Raw genomic sequence first — 16,216 nt, forward strand, 5'->3', positions numbered from 1 at the left:
CTAGGTTGGATATTAGGAAAAATTATTGGAGGGTGGTGAAGCACTGGAATGGGTTACCTAGGGAGGTGGTGGAATCTCCATCCTTAGAGGTTTTTAAGGCCTGGCTTGACAAAGCCCTGGCTGGGATGATTTAGTTGGGGATGGTCCTGCTTTGAGCAGGGGGTTGGACTAGATGACCTCCTGAGGTCTCTTCCAACCCTAATCTTCTATGATATCACAAGAGCCAAGAGTGACATTATTCCTGTAACTGTCATTATCAATGGCATTCTCAGTAATGACAAAAAGGTTGGGGGCATCAATGATTGATCATCCTGAAAGTAACGATCCCTCAAAATACAGAAAGTCTGTTTTACCCTCGCATGTTAGTTTAGTAGAAGCCAAGCCTAATCGGAGCACAGAGCGGTTTCCAATGAGTCCATTCTTCAGATTACGAACACCTTCATTCCCAATGGGATTGTGACCAAGGTTCAGGGTCTCCAAACTCTGCATATGAGGCTGTGGACACAAACAGAAAAATAAGGTGAAAGAGGTATGTTACAACAGAATGTCAGCGCAAAAAAGTAATGACCCTCACTCACATCAACACCTAGCAACCACAGCTAAATAACGGACTCTCTTAGGCCCTTCCAAGTTCAAAACGGGAATTTCTTAGGGAGGCCCTATATTCCCGAGCATACAGCCACTGATTTCCAGGGCTGCTAGTTTTACAGACATTACTGTTTTGTCCATGTTTTTTATTTTTCAATCCCCACAGAGCAAAGGAGGCCTTGGTTACTGAGCTTGTGAAATTGACATTGGTCTGGTAGCGCACACGTGCCTTGGAAACCAATCCATTCCTTCAGCCTGTCGCAGGCTGACTCCCTGCCCTACCTACATCCTCTGCATTAGTGCTAAAGCCTGCTCTTCCAGCATATACTGTCATGGCTTGTGCTGCCATGGGAAGTCTACATGTAACTTAGCCACACCACAACTACCTGCAGATGGCTACTGACCCAGCCTAGGCTGGCAGCCATAGTTCTCACCTTCCCTCCATCAGAGGTGGGCACTGGATCTTCACTGTGAGGAATGGGTAGAAAGGAGAGTCAATAAGGGAGGCAGAGGAGTGAGGGGAGATGGTAGGCGTGGAGGCAGAAAGACAGGAAGAATAAGCAGAGGAGAAAGGAAAATGAGAGAAATTACTAGCAGAGAGAACATAAGAAAAGATAACCCAGGCGGGCAGGAAAAGAGACAGCAAAAAGGTGGGGCTCAGAGCAGGAAGAGCTAGGCCTGCTGCTACTAAGCAGAACATACCAACAGGGTTGGGGTGAACAGCAGAGGACATATAGCAGCTAAATAGTGCACTCTCATCCTGCCTTTTACTGTAACAGGCCCTATTTTTCATCCTCCTTGTATTCCTGATCCCTTGCAAATGCTGCCTCTCCAGTCTGACAGCTGCCCTTTTCCTCTGAAAGACTGCTTGCCCTGACCCCTCCAATATGCTACATTAATTCTCTTCATTTCTATGCAATAGAAATGCACTTCATGCAGCTGCACAAGAACATCGCATCCACCCACTCTGCAAGCATTAAATTGTCGATGGCTTGATTGGGCTATTCCAGAACAATTATGCCTAGCTCTAGAACACACATCTATAAGATAAGCAAATTGGATGGTTTATATCTTCCTCTCCTCTCCATAGGCTCCCAGTTTAGACCTCAAACTACTCTCTAAATGAGGATCATTCAAAAGCCACTAATCTTCTCCCCCTGAAATCTACTCACCAGTGTCATCCCCATATAAGCCATGCCAGTGTGAGTCAGCTGGTTATTCCACAAAACCAGAGTGATCAGCCCTTTCCGTTGCTCCTTTAGGCCCTCACAGATGTATGCCAAGCCTATAAAACAGTATCAGTTAGAGCGGATTTATTCGGTTGCTTTCAGCATTTTACAGGCCAGCACTTCAATAGTCACGATGCCAGCACAGTCTGATGTGAACACACAGATACTGTAGGCTTTAACAGCACTTTTCTTGTCTTATTTAATCCCTTCTTTTCCACAGGCTTTGAATGCTGCCGTCAGTAAACCACAAAATAGAACTTCACATACTGTGCTGGATCAAAAGAACATTACAGGCAACAGCATGCAGACAGGTCTCATTCATTTTAAGCAGCAAGGTGGCTACAATGAAAATTTCTCTCAATACAGAATTTTTATTACAAAAATAAAATCTTTATCCTCTCATGAAAGAGAAATTACTTAAACAGAGATATCCAAAAGCCAAAATTTTGATTATCATGTAACAATTTAAATAGTCTGTTTTTAAAGTAGGTTGTGATTGATATTAGAACACAGCAGAATGTAAGTACAGTAGAGAACATTTCTGGTGTAGCTTTATAAAAGATAGAAAATCACCAGTTTCTTCATTAACAGTCATTGAATTGGCAGCTTGTCTTTCACCATCCAGCAAGGGCTGGATCCCCCCTGCCACAATTCCTCCAATCCACAGGAGGTGAGGTGGGGTGGGGAAAAATATAGGCACCCTAAAGCCAGCCCCAACTCAGAGAGTCCTAGAGGTAATGTCGGTGTGTGCAGCTGGCTGTTCCTATATCTGGCACCTTCCTCCACAGCCCCGTTTCCCCTTTCTTCTCCTCCCGCTGCCTCGTTCCCCCTCTCATGGCACCAGCCCCAGCTCTGCTTGTAAACACTGGCGAGGGACAGGCTCGCCACCACTGCACCGAAGTCAGGGCTGGCCACACTCAAGATTGACTCTTCCCGCAGCACCATCCTGTGGCTCTCTGGACTCACCTCGCAACTGGGCTCCGAGGACTCTCCTTGCCCATCCTGCTGCTGGGCAGCCAGGCATCTCAGCACCAAGCTGGCCCCAGTGCTACTGGAGGCAGGGATTTGCCTGCCAAGCCAGGCTTTACACTCTGGCAGTGGAGTGGCTCAAATTTCAGAGGGCTGAGCCCCCTCTAGCCCTAAATACCCGCCACCTATGGTGAGTGGCCTAGAGAGCCTAGCCTTGAGCTGCATGGGTCCCCAGCCTCATCCTCCTTTGCCGCCACCACCCCAGCTCACCATGCCTCTCACTGAAGTGTGACCTGGCCATCCGTCTGTCATGATGGAGAGACAACCGGGCCAAATTACAGTGAGTGGTGTTGCCAAAAAGTTGTGATTGTTGCAGTTTCCACAACAAAAAAAATTGCGGCCCATAATTTTCTTACAGCCCTACTCGTAACATGTCCTTATATACAGCTGGAGACCCACTCACATAATTCTGAAGAGGAAATGAGTCACTGCAAAGACCACAAAAACTGGGGTGTGTTTCTGAATGTTCTGTCCTGTCAAGGGTGTGAAGTTTAGCCTCCCCAGAAGTTGAGTCAAGTTTGGGGAAGAAAACTAGGAGATGAATCAAATGGTACCAGTGGAACTCAAAGAACTGCAAGAACTTGAGATGAGGCCTGAGAAGGACCCTGTCCCCTGCATAAAGGGAACCCACCACAAAGGTCTGGCTCTCCCCTTCTCTTTTTGCTGATGGAATGGCTACCAGAAAGGCAGTCTCCAGAGATAAACTGTATAGGAACAGGTTGCCAAGGGCTCAACCCTGCTAATACTACGCTGGAGGTTGCAAGAGGCTCCTCAACTGCAAAACCATGAATAAGGCCTTTAAAGAAACCTTACCATTGTATGATGGGAAAACAGAGCAAGGCCCTGGATAGGATGGGGATGTGCAGATATTGATTTTAGATGGACCCTTTGGGGGCTGAAGAGTGGAGGGCTAGGTAGAGAAGAGCTCCCTCTGGAGGTTCTACCAGGCTCTTGACACCAGCAACATGCCAAACCTGCTGCCGGTGGAAGATGCATATTGTGCATTAACAGAGGAAGAGGCAGAGAGTTGTCAACACTAGAACATTTACCTCTTTCTCAGAAACTTCAAGGTTGTCGAGGTTGGTAACAGTATTAGGTAGAGGAATGCTGCCTGAAGGAAGCCTGTGGTCTCACTTACTTGGTCCTTGGGCCTGGAATATGGAGGCCCAAGGAGCACCAAGTAGTCCTAGAGTCCTTAAGGGAATCAAAGGCCCCACCTATCTTTCAATTAAATCTCGTTGACCTAAAAAGGAAGGTCCTCAATTGCTGTTTGGACCTTACTGGGAATTTGTGACGATTGAAGCCAGGAAGATCTCACAACCACCAAGGCAGCCAAGGTGTGCATCCAGTACAGCCTATAGGGGATGTGTGGGCTATCAGACACAAGGGTCTTTATCTCCTCTTGCGATTTGTGGGGTACCCCATCCACATATTGAGACAGTTTGTTTCAACTGAAATAATAGTATTTGACAGAAGTGCTTGGTAATAAGCCACGTGCAGCTGGAGGCTGGCAGATGAATATAATTTGCATTGACAGGTCTACTCTCTTTGAATCTGATGCTTCGGCCTCCCTTGGACTGCCGATACCAGAAGCAACCCTGATACTCATATCCCTTGGAATGGAGTCTGTCAGCTCACTTGGATGCAATTGGGATGGATGCTGACATGTGCCATAGGTCTTCTGCAAGCTCCAACAGCCTCTCATTGATAGGCATGCTGAGCCTGCCATTCATGAAAAACTCATAGACATCTTGCAGCCTGAGAGACTTCTGCACTACTTTCTAGAGTCTCTGCCATGCACCTGAAGAGGTCCTGGAACGCCTTGAAGGCATCGACTGAAAGCGGCATACAAGGATTTAGTCTTGTTGGGAAAGGATAAAGAGATTGCAGTGGGGACAAGTCGCTTTTCCCCTTGTAGATGTTGTTCATAGTCACTTCCCTTGTTCTACCTTTCCAGGATTTGAAGCTGCACTAGCTGACCTGGCCACACGGGTTTAGACCGAACCCTAGAGGGGGCCGATGATGAAAGCTTGCTTGAATACAGCTGCACACCCCAGAGTATCCAACAGGAGCAAGGCTATTATGAGTACGGCATTCAGGTAGGAGATATAGAGAGGCAGGTCCCAGGAACGATGTTCCTATGAGCCCTATGTCATTTCTTGATGTCCCTTACAGATCCCTCCCCAGCGTCTCTTCCTGACCCCACTGTGTTACCCAAGGAGGGGAAGGAAGGTGTGAAGGGGAGGAGTGCCTACTATGCCCCATGGGGATGAACAAAAGGAGTACACCTTTTCCAACGGAGGGATCGTCTTGACTGGGTAGGGGGCAAAGTCTGCACTGGAGATACGAGAGGTCAAGGTGGTACCAATGACTTGGTAGCTGACACTTAGTTATCAACACCCTCAGCCTTTTAAGAAAAGGAAACTATTGTACTGTGCCCAGAGGCAAACCACTCTGTACCATATATACCCTCGGTAATGACATATTAGGTACCAAGAACGCTGATTCGAAGTTGCTGGTGCAAAAACACCACGTACCGAAAGATCTGTGCCAAGAGACACGTGGCCCACAGGTTTAGTGGGTACTGCCACCATTCTCTAACAGTCAGTAGTGGGGCACCAAAAGAACCCTTCTCAGGCCACTGGCTGCCTCTCGGCTGTTGAGCTCAAGATGAGTCATTTATGAGTCTTGTGTAGGGTGACCTATGCCCCTACTCTACACTAGTGGTGCTCTTCCCTAGCCCTGTCAGAGGTTGTAGGAACTGGAATGGAGGCAGACAACTGGGGCCTCTTCATCGATGTAGCCCAGGAACTCAGGGTGGAATCTCAGCTTACCAGGGTGCTCACAGAGAGGGAGACCGGAAGACAGATCTTTGTGTGTCCTTCCTTTCAGCGTCCAAGATGGTTTACATACAGTGCTTCAGGAGGAACAATTTTAAGCGGGCTTCTCTACCTTTCTGAGTTTGCTTAGAGAAGAATTGACATATGGTAAAAAGAAAAGGAGTACTTGTGGCACCTTAAAGACTAACATTTATTTGAGCATAAGCTTTCATGAGCTACAGCTCACTTCATCGGATGCATTCAGTGGAAAATACAGTGGGGAGATTTATATACATAGAGAACATGAAACAATGGGTGTTACCATACACACTGTAACAAGAGAGTGATCACTTAAGGTGAGCTATTATCAGCAGGAGAGCGGGGGAGGGGGGAAAAAACCTTTTGTAGTGATAATCAAGGTGGGCCATTTCCAGCAGTTGACAAGAACATCTGAGGAACAGTGGGGGGTGGAGAAGGGGAATAAACATGGGGAAATAGCTTTACTTTGTGTAATGACTCATCCACTCCCAGTCTCTAGTCAAGCCTAAGTTAATTTTATCCAGTTTGCAAATTAATTCCAATTCAGCAGTCTCTCATCAGAATCTGTTTTTGAAGTTTTTTTGTTGAAGAATTGCAACTTTTAGGTCTGTAATCGAGTGACCAAAGAGATTAAAGTGTTCTCCGACTGGTTTTTGAATGTTATAATTCTTGATGTCTGATTCGTGTCCATTTATTCTTTTACGTAGAGACTGTCCAGTTTGACCAATGTACATGGCAGAAGGGGCATTGCTGGCACATGATGGCATATATCACATTGATAGATGTGCAGGTGAACGAGCCTCTGATAGTGTGGCTGATGTGATTAGGCCCTATGATGGTGTCTCCTGAATAGGTATGTGGACACAGTTGGCAACAGGCTTTGTTGCAAGGATAGGTTCCTGGGTTAGTGGTTCTGTTGTGTGGTTGCTAGTGAGTATTTGCTTCAGGTTGAGGGGCTGTCTGTAAGCAAGGACTGGCCTGTCTCCCAAGATCTGTGAGAGTGCCACAAGTACTCCTTTTCTTTTTGCAAATACAGACTAACACAGCTGCTACTCTGAAACCTGACATATGGTACACACTGCTCAGGAATATGTCCTTCTCTGAAACACAGTAGGCACCTAGAGTGCCCATTATTACGTGGCACTGAAGCATCACACAAAGGACAGGTTTTAAATACCAAGTTTTGTTTCTGCCACTTTTCTAGAGCCCCTGTATGTGGAGGCTAGGATGTGCATTTAATCAGAAACTAGAACCTGACTAAACCAAAGATTTTTGTGTGTGCTATCAACAGCCAACAAGACTTACCACTATTACAATCTCAACTAGCGCAGTGCACAGAGAAGCGGGCGGACCCTGAAAGGGTTGTGTCTCACTGTCCGGGTGGTAAGAAGGAACTGAGGGATGGTGGGGCCCACTCTGTTCTTTGTATTCTTAAATGGCAGGGGCAGGGTGCATGAGGACATCTAGGGCCCAGGCACAGCCCCAGTGAATGCTGCTGGCCAAAACAGTCCAATTTCACACAAGAGACACATGTGCACCAAGAGCTGAATCTACATGGACAAACACGGGCAGAAGAATTTTAGATGATAGATGGATTTGCTGCTGATAAACTGGTATCCTGGCTTCCCTGCCTAACTCTGAAACGTTTGTTTTTTCTCCAGAAATACCAATAAGATTCACAACTGTGTGTTCAAATGTAAGTGTGTAGAAGTTGGAAAGTTCCTACACTAAGGCAAAAAGAAAAGGAATGCTTGTGGCACCTTAGAGACTAACCAATTTATTTATTTATATATTTATATATATTTCTTTATATAACACTAAGGCAGTGTTCAGATACAGGGGGCTTGGAAAAAAAAAATCACAAGCACATTGGTTTTCTATTGTGAAACCTCACACTGTCGGTCTTATTCCACTCCCACACTTTGGAAAATCTGTTTAACAAAAATATACTGCATGCTTACATTAGCTACAGAAAGATGTAGGCCTACAATTCCTTCATCTTAACAGTTGGACTGCAGTCCCATGGTGCGGGGTCACAACAGGCCTGGTAATGGAACATTAGCGGCAACCTTACATACAGAGTCACACCCAGCATCTCCGTAATGACATGCAACCAAAACTAATTAAATCAAAGTTATAAAGAAGGAGCTCCAGACTTCAGGGATTCCAAACTCCAGTGACTCACAGAGAACTGTAAGTGGAACTTGTAAATCCCATAATAGGAAATATTTCGCTTTGAAACCTTTTGAATACAACAGCTTTTGACTGAGGCCACCAGAGCCTTGTTTCCCTTGCCTATAGGCATTATTAGCCCCATTCCACAGATGGCTTTACAAACAGGTAGGTAAAGGGACTTCCCTGGAGGGTCCTGTGTCCAGTGGATAAAATGTACATCCATGACAGGAGCTCTGGATTCTAATCCCAGTGCTGACACAGGTATCCAGTATGACCTTTGGCAAGAGGCTTAATGCACATGTAATATGGAGAATACCTGCCTGCAGCATGCATCTTTACCAAATATTGTTTGCTAACTGCAGCATATTAATAAGGCCAATTGGGGGAAGAGTTTGCAGCAGATGTCATTAAGGATGCCAAGAATCAGGGCAGGAAATTCAGATACTTAAGGTTACTTCAACAACCTTAACTCAGAAATAATAAAATAGACTGAGTGTCCAAATTTATGATAGGCACCTCAGCTGACCAGGAAGATAGTAACCAAACATACTTCAGGCCTGCACAAAGGCTGAGCTAACACTGAACTGAAAACACAGAATTTTGTACTGACATTTGTTTCTGCTTTTAATTTCACTGGTGTTTTTTCTTTTGAAAAGTAGAAAAAGAGTAAAAGACACTGAGAAATCTCTAGGAGGAGTGAGGCACCTCAAGGATCCTATCCTGAAAAGTGTCAAGCAGCCACAGCTCTTACTCAACAGGAATTGTGGGCATGTGATCAGACCCTTCAAGTGATTTAAGGTGCCTTAACTGGGTCTAAGCTCCAAGCACTTAGAAAGACATAGGCCATATCTACACTCGCAAGCTTAAAGTGATACAGCTGTGCTGCTGAAAGTTCGCTCGTGTAGCTGATGGGAGAGAGCTCCCATCGACATAATAAAACCACCTAAATGAGAGGTGGTAGCTATGTTGGCGGGAGAGCATCTCTCACCAATATAAGCGCTCGTGTGCACAGTGCTTATGCCAGCAAAACTTGTCACTCAGGGGTATGTTTTTTCACAGCCCTGAGCGACGTGCGTTTTGCTGACATAAGGGGTAGTGCAGACATGGTCTTACAATGCTATCATTCTTTAAAAAGGCTTAAACTGCTTTTTTAAAAAATTCATTTCAACTCTCAATTTGAGATCACATTTGGAAATTGTCCAGCCCCCACCTCAACTTTCCCTTTGACAGCAGGAGCTGCCTGCTGCTGTATTGGGCAGGGCTCCTCAGAAAAGTGCAGGAAGAGTTCCAGAAAGCCAGCCTCTTACTACCTCTCCGTCAAGGTGTTCCAGCAGCCCTAGGCCTTTGTCCTTTTGCTCAAAAACGCCTCAAGCTAGCTCCTTGCCTGGGGGAAAGAGGAGATGGTACTTCCAGAGACAGAATTTCAGTCTAACAGGTAGGACTCTTCCTTCCAACCTGCTGGTGCTGCTCAGTTCCTGAATGGGGCTTTTGTGGTATTACACAGAAGTAGTGTCTCAGAGATAAGAGCAGTATCAGCTGTCCCTGTGTTCCCAAAGAAAGTGGAGGCTGGGGACTATAACTTCCTATATTCCACCTCATGTTAAAGAATTCAAGTTAATTTATTCACTGTTTAAAGTCTGAGGATTTACTAGACATTCGCTGTCTTTATTAAGACAGTACGTTCGGGGTGGGTGGAGGAAACAGTCACTCTTAAAGAGAAAGAGAAGTAAAAATATTCAGAATGGGAAAGGAATGAAGGCTTAGCTTGCTTTTAAAGGGCAAATTTTCCAACCTTGGAGTGTGACACAGGATCCAATAAGATTTTATGTTTTCAGCTGAGAACATTTAAAATGTAGTTCTCGCTCTGACAACATTTCTCAGAGAAAGGAAGTACGAAGACTAAGGAGGATCTCCCACCTGAATCTAAGATGTGGTTGTTCCTCAGGTCCAATATGTGTATATAACAGTTAAATTTCAGCAGATTGCCAAGCTGAGCAGAGTCCTGCAATCCATTCAGCTTGTTATCAGCTAGATACAGTTCCCGTAGGTTCATGTTCATTTTCAGAGCCGTTGCTAAAAAACAAAGAACAGAGAATTACACTTCAGCTCATGTAACACAGCTACAGAACAAAAGACCACAGAGAGCAGGGCACCTGCCTGCAGACCCACAAGACACCTTGACACAGTATGTAACCAAAGGAGACGTAACTTTAGGTTTCTTTCATTACTGCTTTAGGTCTGCATGTTTATCCTGCTACTAACTGCTCGTTAATGCATTCTGTATGGCACACAAGGCCATGTATCGTAGGCTTATTCAAGCTGGATGCTGCAGAAGAACACATGTCCATACAGACCATTCGTAGTGCCATCAATACCTTATCTTATGCAAATTTCCTACTCATATAATATGTCAAAGTCTCAATATCAGCATAAATTAACGAGGCAGAAGAATCATCAGCAGGACACAAGTATGGCTGTCTCAATGCTTTATAGTGACAAGAAAGTCATGGGGCTAACCTGTGTCTGGGAGGCATGACTGTGGAGCTGCAGGAGACACGGGCCCAACGTCTCCAGGGGTGTGCGTTGGGGGGATGGGGAGAGGCACGGCATAATCCTGAGAGAGGGTGAAGTATCCACTACCATGGCCTCCATAGAGGGCAACACTAGCAGGGCAACGAGTCCTGAGCAGCCCTTGCTCACCTCAACTACAAGGGCTGCTACTGCACGCAGCCTTGCATAACATCAGGCACAGTGCCGTGGCCCCTTGAGCCCTTTCCCTTTTTGTGCCCCCAGAACAACGGTAGGCTATAATCTTGCACTGAATCGACCATTACACTTCTGCCAGCACTAGTGGGATTTGCTAGTCAGCAGCAGTATCAAAGCAGATCAGAGGAGATAAAACTTCAATTTTCCATTAAGTTCTGCATTTCACACCAAGATCACAACCACCCTGTTAACCAGAATGCTAGACCCAGAGTAACAACTTTAGCACTGGACCATGCAGCCCAGATGAGAATCTCTCTCAAGTATCCCTGACAGATGTAAGAACATGGTTCAAAGGGTAGCATATAGCAGGGAAGTTACACTAATAGCCTATTAACTGCAAAGCCATCTTTTGCTTACCTGTCTGCAATATGCCTGTACCTGCGGTCTGATGTGACCACAAAGATGCCTAGCTCCAGCCTAGCAGTGATTCACTAACCAACAGCTGCCAGTGGTGCCTTATCCCCTTCCAGAACACTGAGAGGCCTGAACTTAAAGCCTCTGAAACCCAGAAAATGGCTCCTACAACACCCCACCTAACCTTAACTCCGCCCTCCTGTCTTTGTTCTCCTAAGGGAGTGCTCAATGCTGTATCCCTCCCTAAGACTCGGGGCCAGCAGAAAGGGTGAGGGAGATTGGAGAAAGCTGCTAAGTTTTTTAAATGTTAATGGATTTCCAGGCCAGAAGGGACATTGCGAGCCTGCAGCCTGACCTGACATCCTGCATAGCACAGGCCAGCGAACAGGAATCTTTGAGCTCTGCAGCTGTAGCTCCAAGCCCCCTTAGGTGGCAGGGGCAAGCTCTGGCAACCTGCTGCACTGCTCCCTGATCGCCATGGCTACACTTAGCCCAGTGACGGGCAGGGGAGCATGGGAATAAAAGCAAGGATTTGGAATTGTGTTGAACACACAGAAAAGGGCAGATTCTTTTAGGGAGAGACAAGATTCTACTATATGCCCAGTGTCTGTGGCAATCTCCATGGAGGGCAGGTGTGGTAGTGGTCTGGGGTGGGAGGCATTCCTTTTAACTCTGCATTTCCTGGCATTCAGAGGCTTAAGTTTAGCCCCCCCATACACACACTTTCTGGAAGGGTATGAGGCAGGGACGGGCAGCCTGAACTCTGCAGTTTTTGGCTGAGTTTCCCTGGTTTACAAACGTTCACAGAACCCCCATGTTCCAGAGCCCAGCTCTCCCTCCACATTGGCCCTGGCTCCTTTGCGACAGATACTCCAACTACCAAAGGCACTGGCCGTAGATTAATCCTTTCCCTGCATCACAGCCCCAGCTCAGAGAATTACCCTCTTCCTGCCTCATCCTCCCACCCCAGCCCTCCTGCCCATGAAGGGGTCAGCAGTAGTAGGGAGTCCCACAGGTGGAAGAGCTGAGAAGAGGCTTCAGGGACTGACATGGAGTCAGTGGGGGCATTTTGTGAAGCAGACAAATGGGGCCACGGCTGTGAGAAGCTGCAGCACCTCACGTCACAGCGACGACCCACTTCACTGCACGGCTTTGACCTCCTCTTGCCCCAGAGAGCAGCATCACAGGGAAGGGTAAAGTCTGGAGGGAGTGAGAAGGGTAAGGGGAACTTTGGAGTCTCTTCCCTCTACTGTTCCCTAATCAAGGGAAGGAGAACCTCAGGGCCCCTCCCCCCAACGAAGAATTGTTGGTAGATGAGGGGTATTTGGGAAGGAGCACACAGATGGCTCCATTCCTTGCCCCACCCTCAATTATGTTCCTTGCCAGAGGGGGCACCAGTTTTTCCCCTCTTCAGATCCTGGTGTGTCAGAGCTCTGAGCTCCCAGCAAGCAATGATCCCTTTGATAATGATTCCTTATTCGCCAAGAAAACCCAGCTCTTCACCCCCAGTGAATGCTGCTCTCAGTGTCCTCTAGAAACAGGGGTTCCTATGGAAGAGGTACCATGCTACATGTGGCAGGACTTTCCCTTACCAAGAACCCATCGTACTAAGGGTGGGGCTTCCTTAGCCCCTGCCTATAGAGGGCCAGGCTGTGAGCGAGCCTAGGCCTCCCAGGAGGTGGGAGGACAGCAGCTGTGCCCCTGAAGACATCCCCCTTTGATAGGGAGGGCAGTGGCCCTCTCTGGTAGCCTCCCCATGTGAAAAAGCAAGATGGGGATGACCCAGAGGGGCACTCCCATGAGCCGAGGGGGTGAGAATGAGCTTCAAAGTCCCTCCCAACCCAGAACTCAAGAGTGAGTCCTGTGGGGGAGGCCTGGAAGAACAGGGCACAGCAGTCAGAGAACATGGGATATTTGGAGGAGGATATCTGTAGGGGGACACAAGGAGGATAGAGCTGGGAAAGCAGTGGGGCTTGAGTGTTAGGATGGGAAGGCTGCCACTGCCTCACAAGCTGGCTCTGCTGCCATGGGTTGCAGGAGCCTCTTATGTCTAGGGCCCTACCAAATTCACAGCAGTAAAAACACATTGCAAATCATGAAATCAGATCTCCCCCATGAAATCTAGCTATTGTAGGGAAGGGGTAGAATGGGGGGCACCCCAGCTGGGGGCTTCTACCATGCCTGGGGCTGCAGCTGCTAATCATGACCTGGCTGGGGAGGGACCGGACTTCCTCTTCCCCTGCATAGCCACTCTTGGGAGGGCAGGGGGGAGAGAGAGAGAGAGAGAGAGAGAGAAAAGAGGGAAACAGACTCAGCTCTGCGTACCTCACCCAGTTTGTGACCCCTCTACAACAGCTTTGCAAACCCCCCACAAGCCCCTTTTGGGTTGGGACCCCTCAGTTACAACACCATGAAATTTCACATTTAAACATCTAAAACTGTGAAATTGATTAATTTTTAAATGCTATAGCCATTAAAATTGATCAAAATAGACCGTGAATTTAGCAGGACCCTACCTATGACCTCAGAGTCAGAAGCCATTCCAAGAGTGCTCCTGCTTGCTTTCCGCAAGCTGCTCCAGGCCTGTCAGCCCATCCCAGGGGAACAAGAGCAGGGAGAAGTAGGGGAACTCCTGGTAACAGCAGCAGGACAACTGGAACTAGCAGTTACCCGCCCCTAAGGGTTGCATCTACCCTAGAGTGGAGCTGCCAGCCCTGATCCAGCATTTCTTGCCATCCATGCCCTTTGCTAGTGAGGCTCCTCTAGGAAAAGGAAAGTGAGGGGGTTTTCAGGGAGGGGCTCCAGGCTCCCTCACAGCTGATGCTGCACCCCCACCTAGGGCTCCTAGCTCCAATCTACACCCCAACACACTCTCCAAGACAAGCCCTGCAGGGCCTCCCTAAAGGCTCTTCTCCATTTCGAACTATCCAGCTCCAGCAAAGTGGCCCTCTGATAACGATCCCTTATTTACCTAAGGGATCATTGAAAGTCATCATTTTCAAAAAAACAAGTTTTCCCATCTTTAAGAAAAAAATGGGCTTTTGGGAAATGAAGATTTTTGAGGATCCCTTATACAAATAAGGGACTGTCAAAGGGCCACTTTATCAGAGCCAGGCAGCTCCAATCAAGAAGAGCCTTGTAGGATCTAGATGAGCCCCCCATTCCTGAGGGTGGGTGTCTATCAGAGTCTTGGTAGGTAGAAGTGCAGAGACAGGCACACCCTTGTATACCTGAATGGGTCTTTCCACCAGTTTAACAAGGAGAGAACTTCTTCTGGGATCTTGACCAGCATGTCCATGTGGTGTCTGCTAGGTATATATACACTGATTTCAAATCACCCTTGCAGATGACCTCTGGCATCTGTGTGACATAAGTGTATGAGGTCATGGGTCCTAGAGATCTCAGACATGCACTGGTGATTATGGGTGAGCCTGATGTTGGTACCCAGGTAGCAGTGGTGTAAGCTTCTCTACTTCAGTGTGTGGTAGACCCTGCCCACACAAGCTTCAAGTCTGACTGGCCCCAGTCAATAGTATGCAATAAGGGCCTCTGCTAAGTGTAATGAGTGAAGGCCAGTGGCAACTCAGCTGACGAGGGCCAAGTTCTAATGGCGATGAAGGTGGATGACCTACAACTGCGGATGCATGAGCCGTATAGGGCAGAAGGAGATCTTCATAATGGTCATCCACACCCACAGAAACCAATGGCATCTGACAGGGAAGTTCCTGGGAAGGGGGACTGGTGTCCCCAAAAAATAAACTCCTCTGTATCTCCCCAATCCCAAGGAGGCAGAGTGGGGCGAGGAAGGGATAAAAGCAACCAGCTACGACAGACCCCGACAATAGCACCAGGGTTAAAACCCCTTCTATTACTAACTCCAGGAGGAGGGGCATGTTCTGCATGCATAGGAGAGAAGCGACCCAAACCCCACTTGTGGATGCACATCCACAATGACCAAACCAGATCAAGGGCAAACCAGACTTCAGAGGCACGTTCTGTGTCACCACATGGAATGTATTAATGCTGAATGGCACAGGGTACAAGCTCTTGTCAAAGACCTCAACCACTGTAGACTAACTGCTGGCACCACAGAAAAGCAACCAAGTCACTGAGGAAAAAGCAACGTCCCCCCACTTTCGAGGTCCACACCAAACTCAAGGAGTGGCACTTGTTTATTGGACAAACTTCTAGCACACAATTTAATAAAAAGAACCCCATCTTTCCATGCTTACTCTATGCTCGGTTCCAGCATCATTATGGACACTTTTGCGTTGGTGCACAGGCCACAACGACAGCTGATGCATCACCCATGCAACAGGATGCATTCTATCACCAACTAGTAGCAAAAATCCAGTGCTTGTGCTTGGAGATTTTAATGCCATGACAGGCTGTGATTGAAGTGGGTATGAATCCATGATAGGTTCCTTTGGTTTGGGTTCACCAAACAAATACATCTCTTGGCTTCTGACACCATGTGCCACTGAGGGATTGTCTGTTAAGGTGCCTAAACCAGGAGCCCATAACAACCATCGCTGGACCTGAATTTCAAATAATGGATGTCATGAAAGAAACTGACCACATGACTGCCAGATATCGCTCAATAATGAAATCTCACAAGGTCTTTGGCGACACAGAAACATCAACAAACTTAGATCACAGACTAGCTGTCACTCAGTCTCTCTGCATCTTCCACCACCTTGCAAGCCAGACATCCACCAACAGTCCAATGGCCATTGTCTCCTGAGGATCCTGTTGATGCCATGAAATATACATGGCCCATTGAGGAGCATATATATAACCTCGGTATCCTCTTAGATGACGTGAAGATCGCCTGGATTGTATACGTAATGCTACATCATATGACACCATTGAATAACTGGCTTCAGACACTTCTGCCTTTTAACATCCCCCATTATGAAACTAGATGGCTCTCCCTGCTCAACATGGATGCGGTCCTGGACAGATGAAAAACATTATGAAAGCGTGCTGAACCGTGCACCTGCTGATGACCGTCCAAAGCTACGTGACCTGACAAACTGCACAGCAGCAGACCCAGCAACAACCCTCATCCTCCATCACTCGCCGACCTGTGAAAGACCAACCAAAAGTTACAGAATGGACGTGCTGCTGGACCAGATGGTATTCCGATCCAGTTGCTGAAAGGTGCCTTGGAACCGGTAAGCATCGGCCTACATCAATTCTTTTTAAGCGTGGGCA

The 16,216-nt window shown here is 47.3% G+C and overlaps 1 protein-coding gene across 1 annotated transcript in view; it reads right to left on the minus strand.

Moving 5' to 3' along the window:
* Window positions 1–16,216, minus strand: part of PPP1R37 (protein phosphatase 1 regulatory subunit 37) — a 171,140-nt gene that overhangs the window by 38,218 nt on the left and 116,706 nt on the right. The window contains exons 7-9 of the mRNA XM_084612521.1: window positions 9,797–9,952; window positions 1,761–1,873; window positions 354–495 (exon numbers count right to left, since the gene is read on the minus strand). Coding sequence (XP_084468647.1) covers window positions 354–495; window positions 1,761–1,873; window positions 9,797–9,952 — 411 coding nt within the window. The remainder of the gene's footprint in view (window positions 1–353; window positions 496–1,760; window positions 1,874–9,796; window positions 9,953–16,216) is intronic.

Source organism: Lepidochelys olivacea (genome assembly GCF_965140295.1).
Source record: "Lepidochelys olivacea isolate rLepOli2 genome assembly, chromosome: 23".
Lineage (NCBI taxonomy): Eukaryota > Metazoa > Chordata > Testudines > Cheloniidae > Lepidochelys > Lepidochelys olivacea.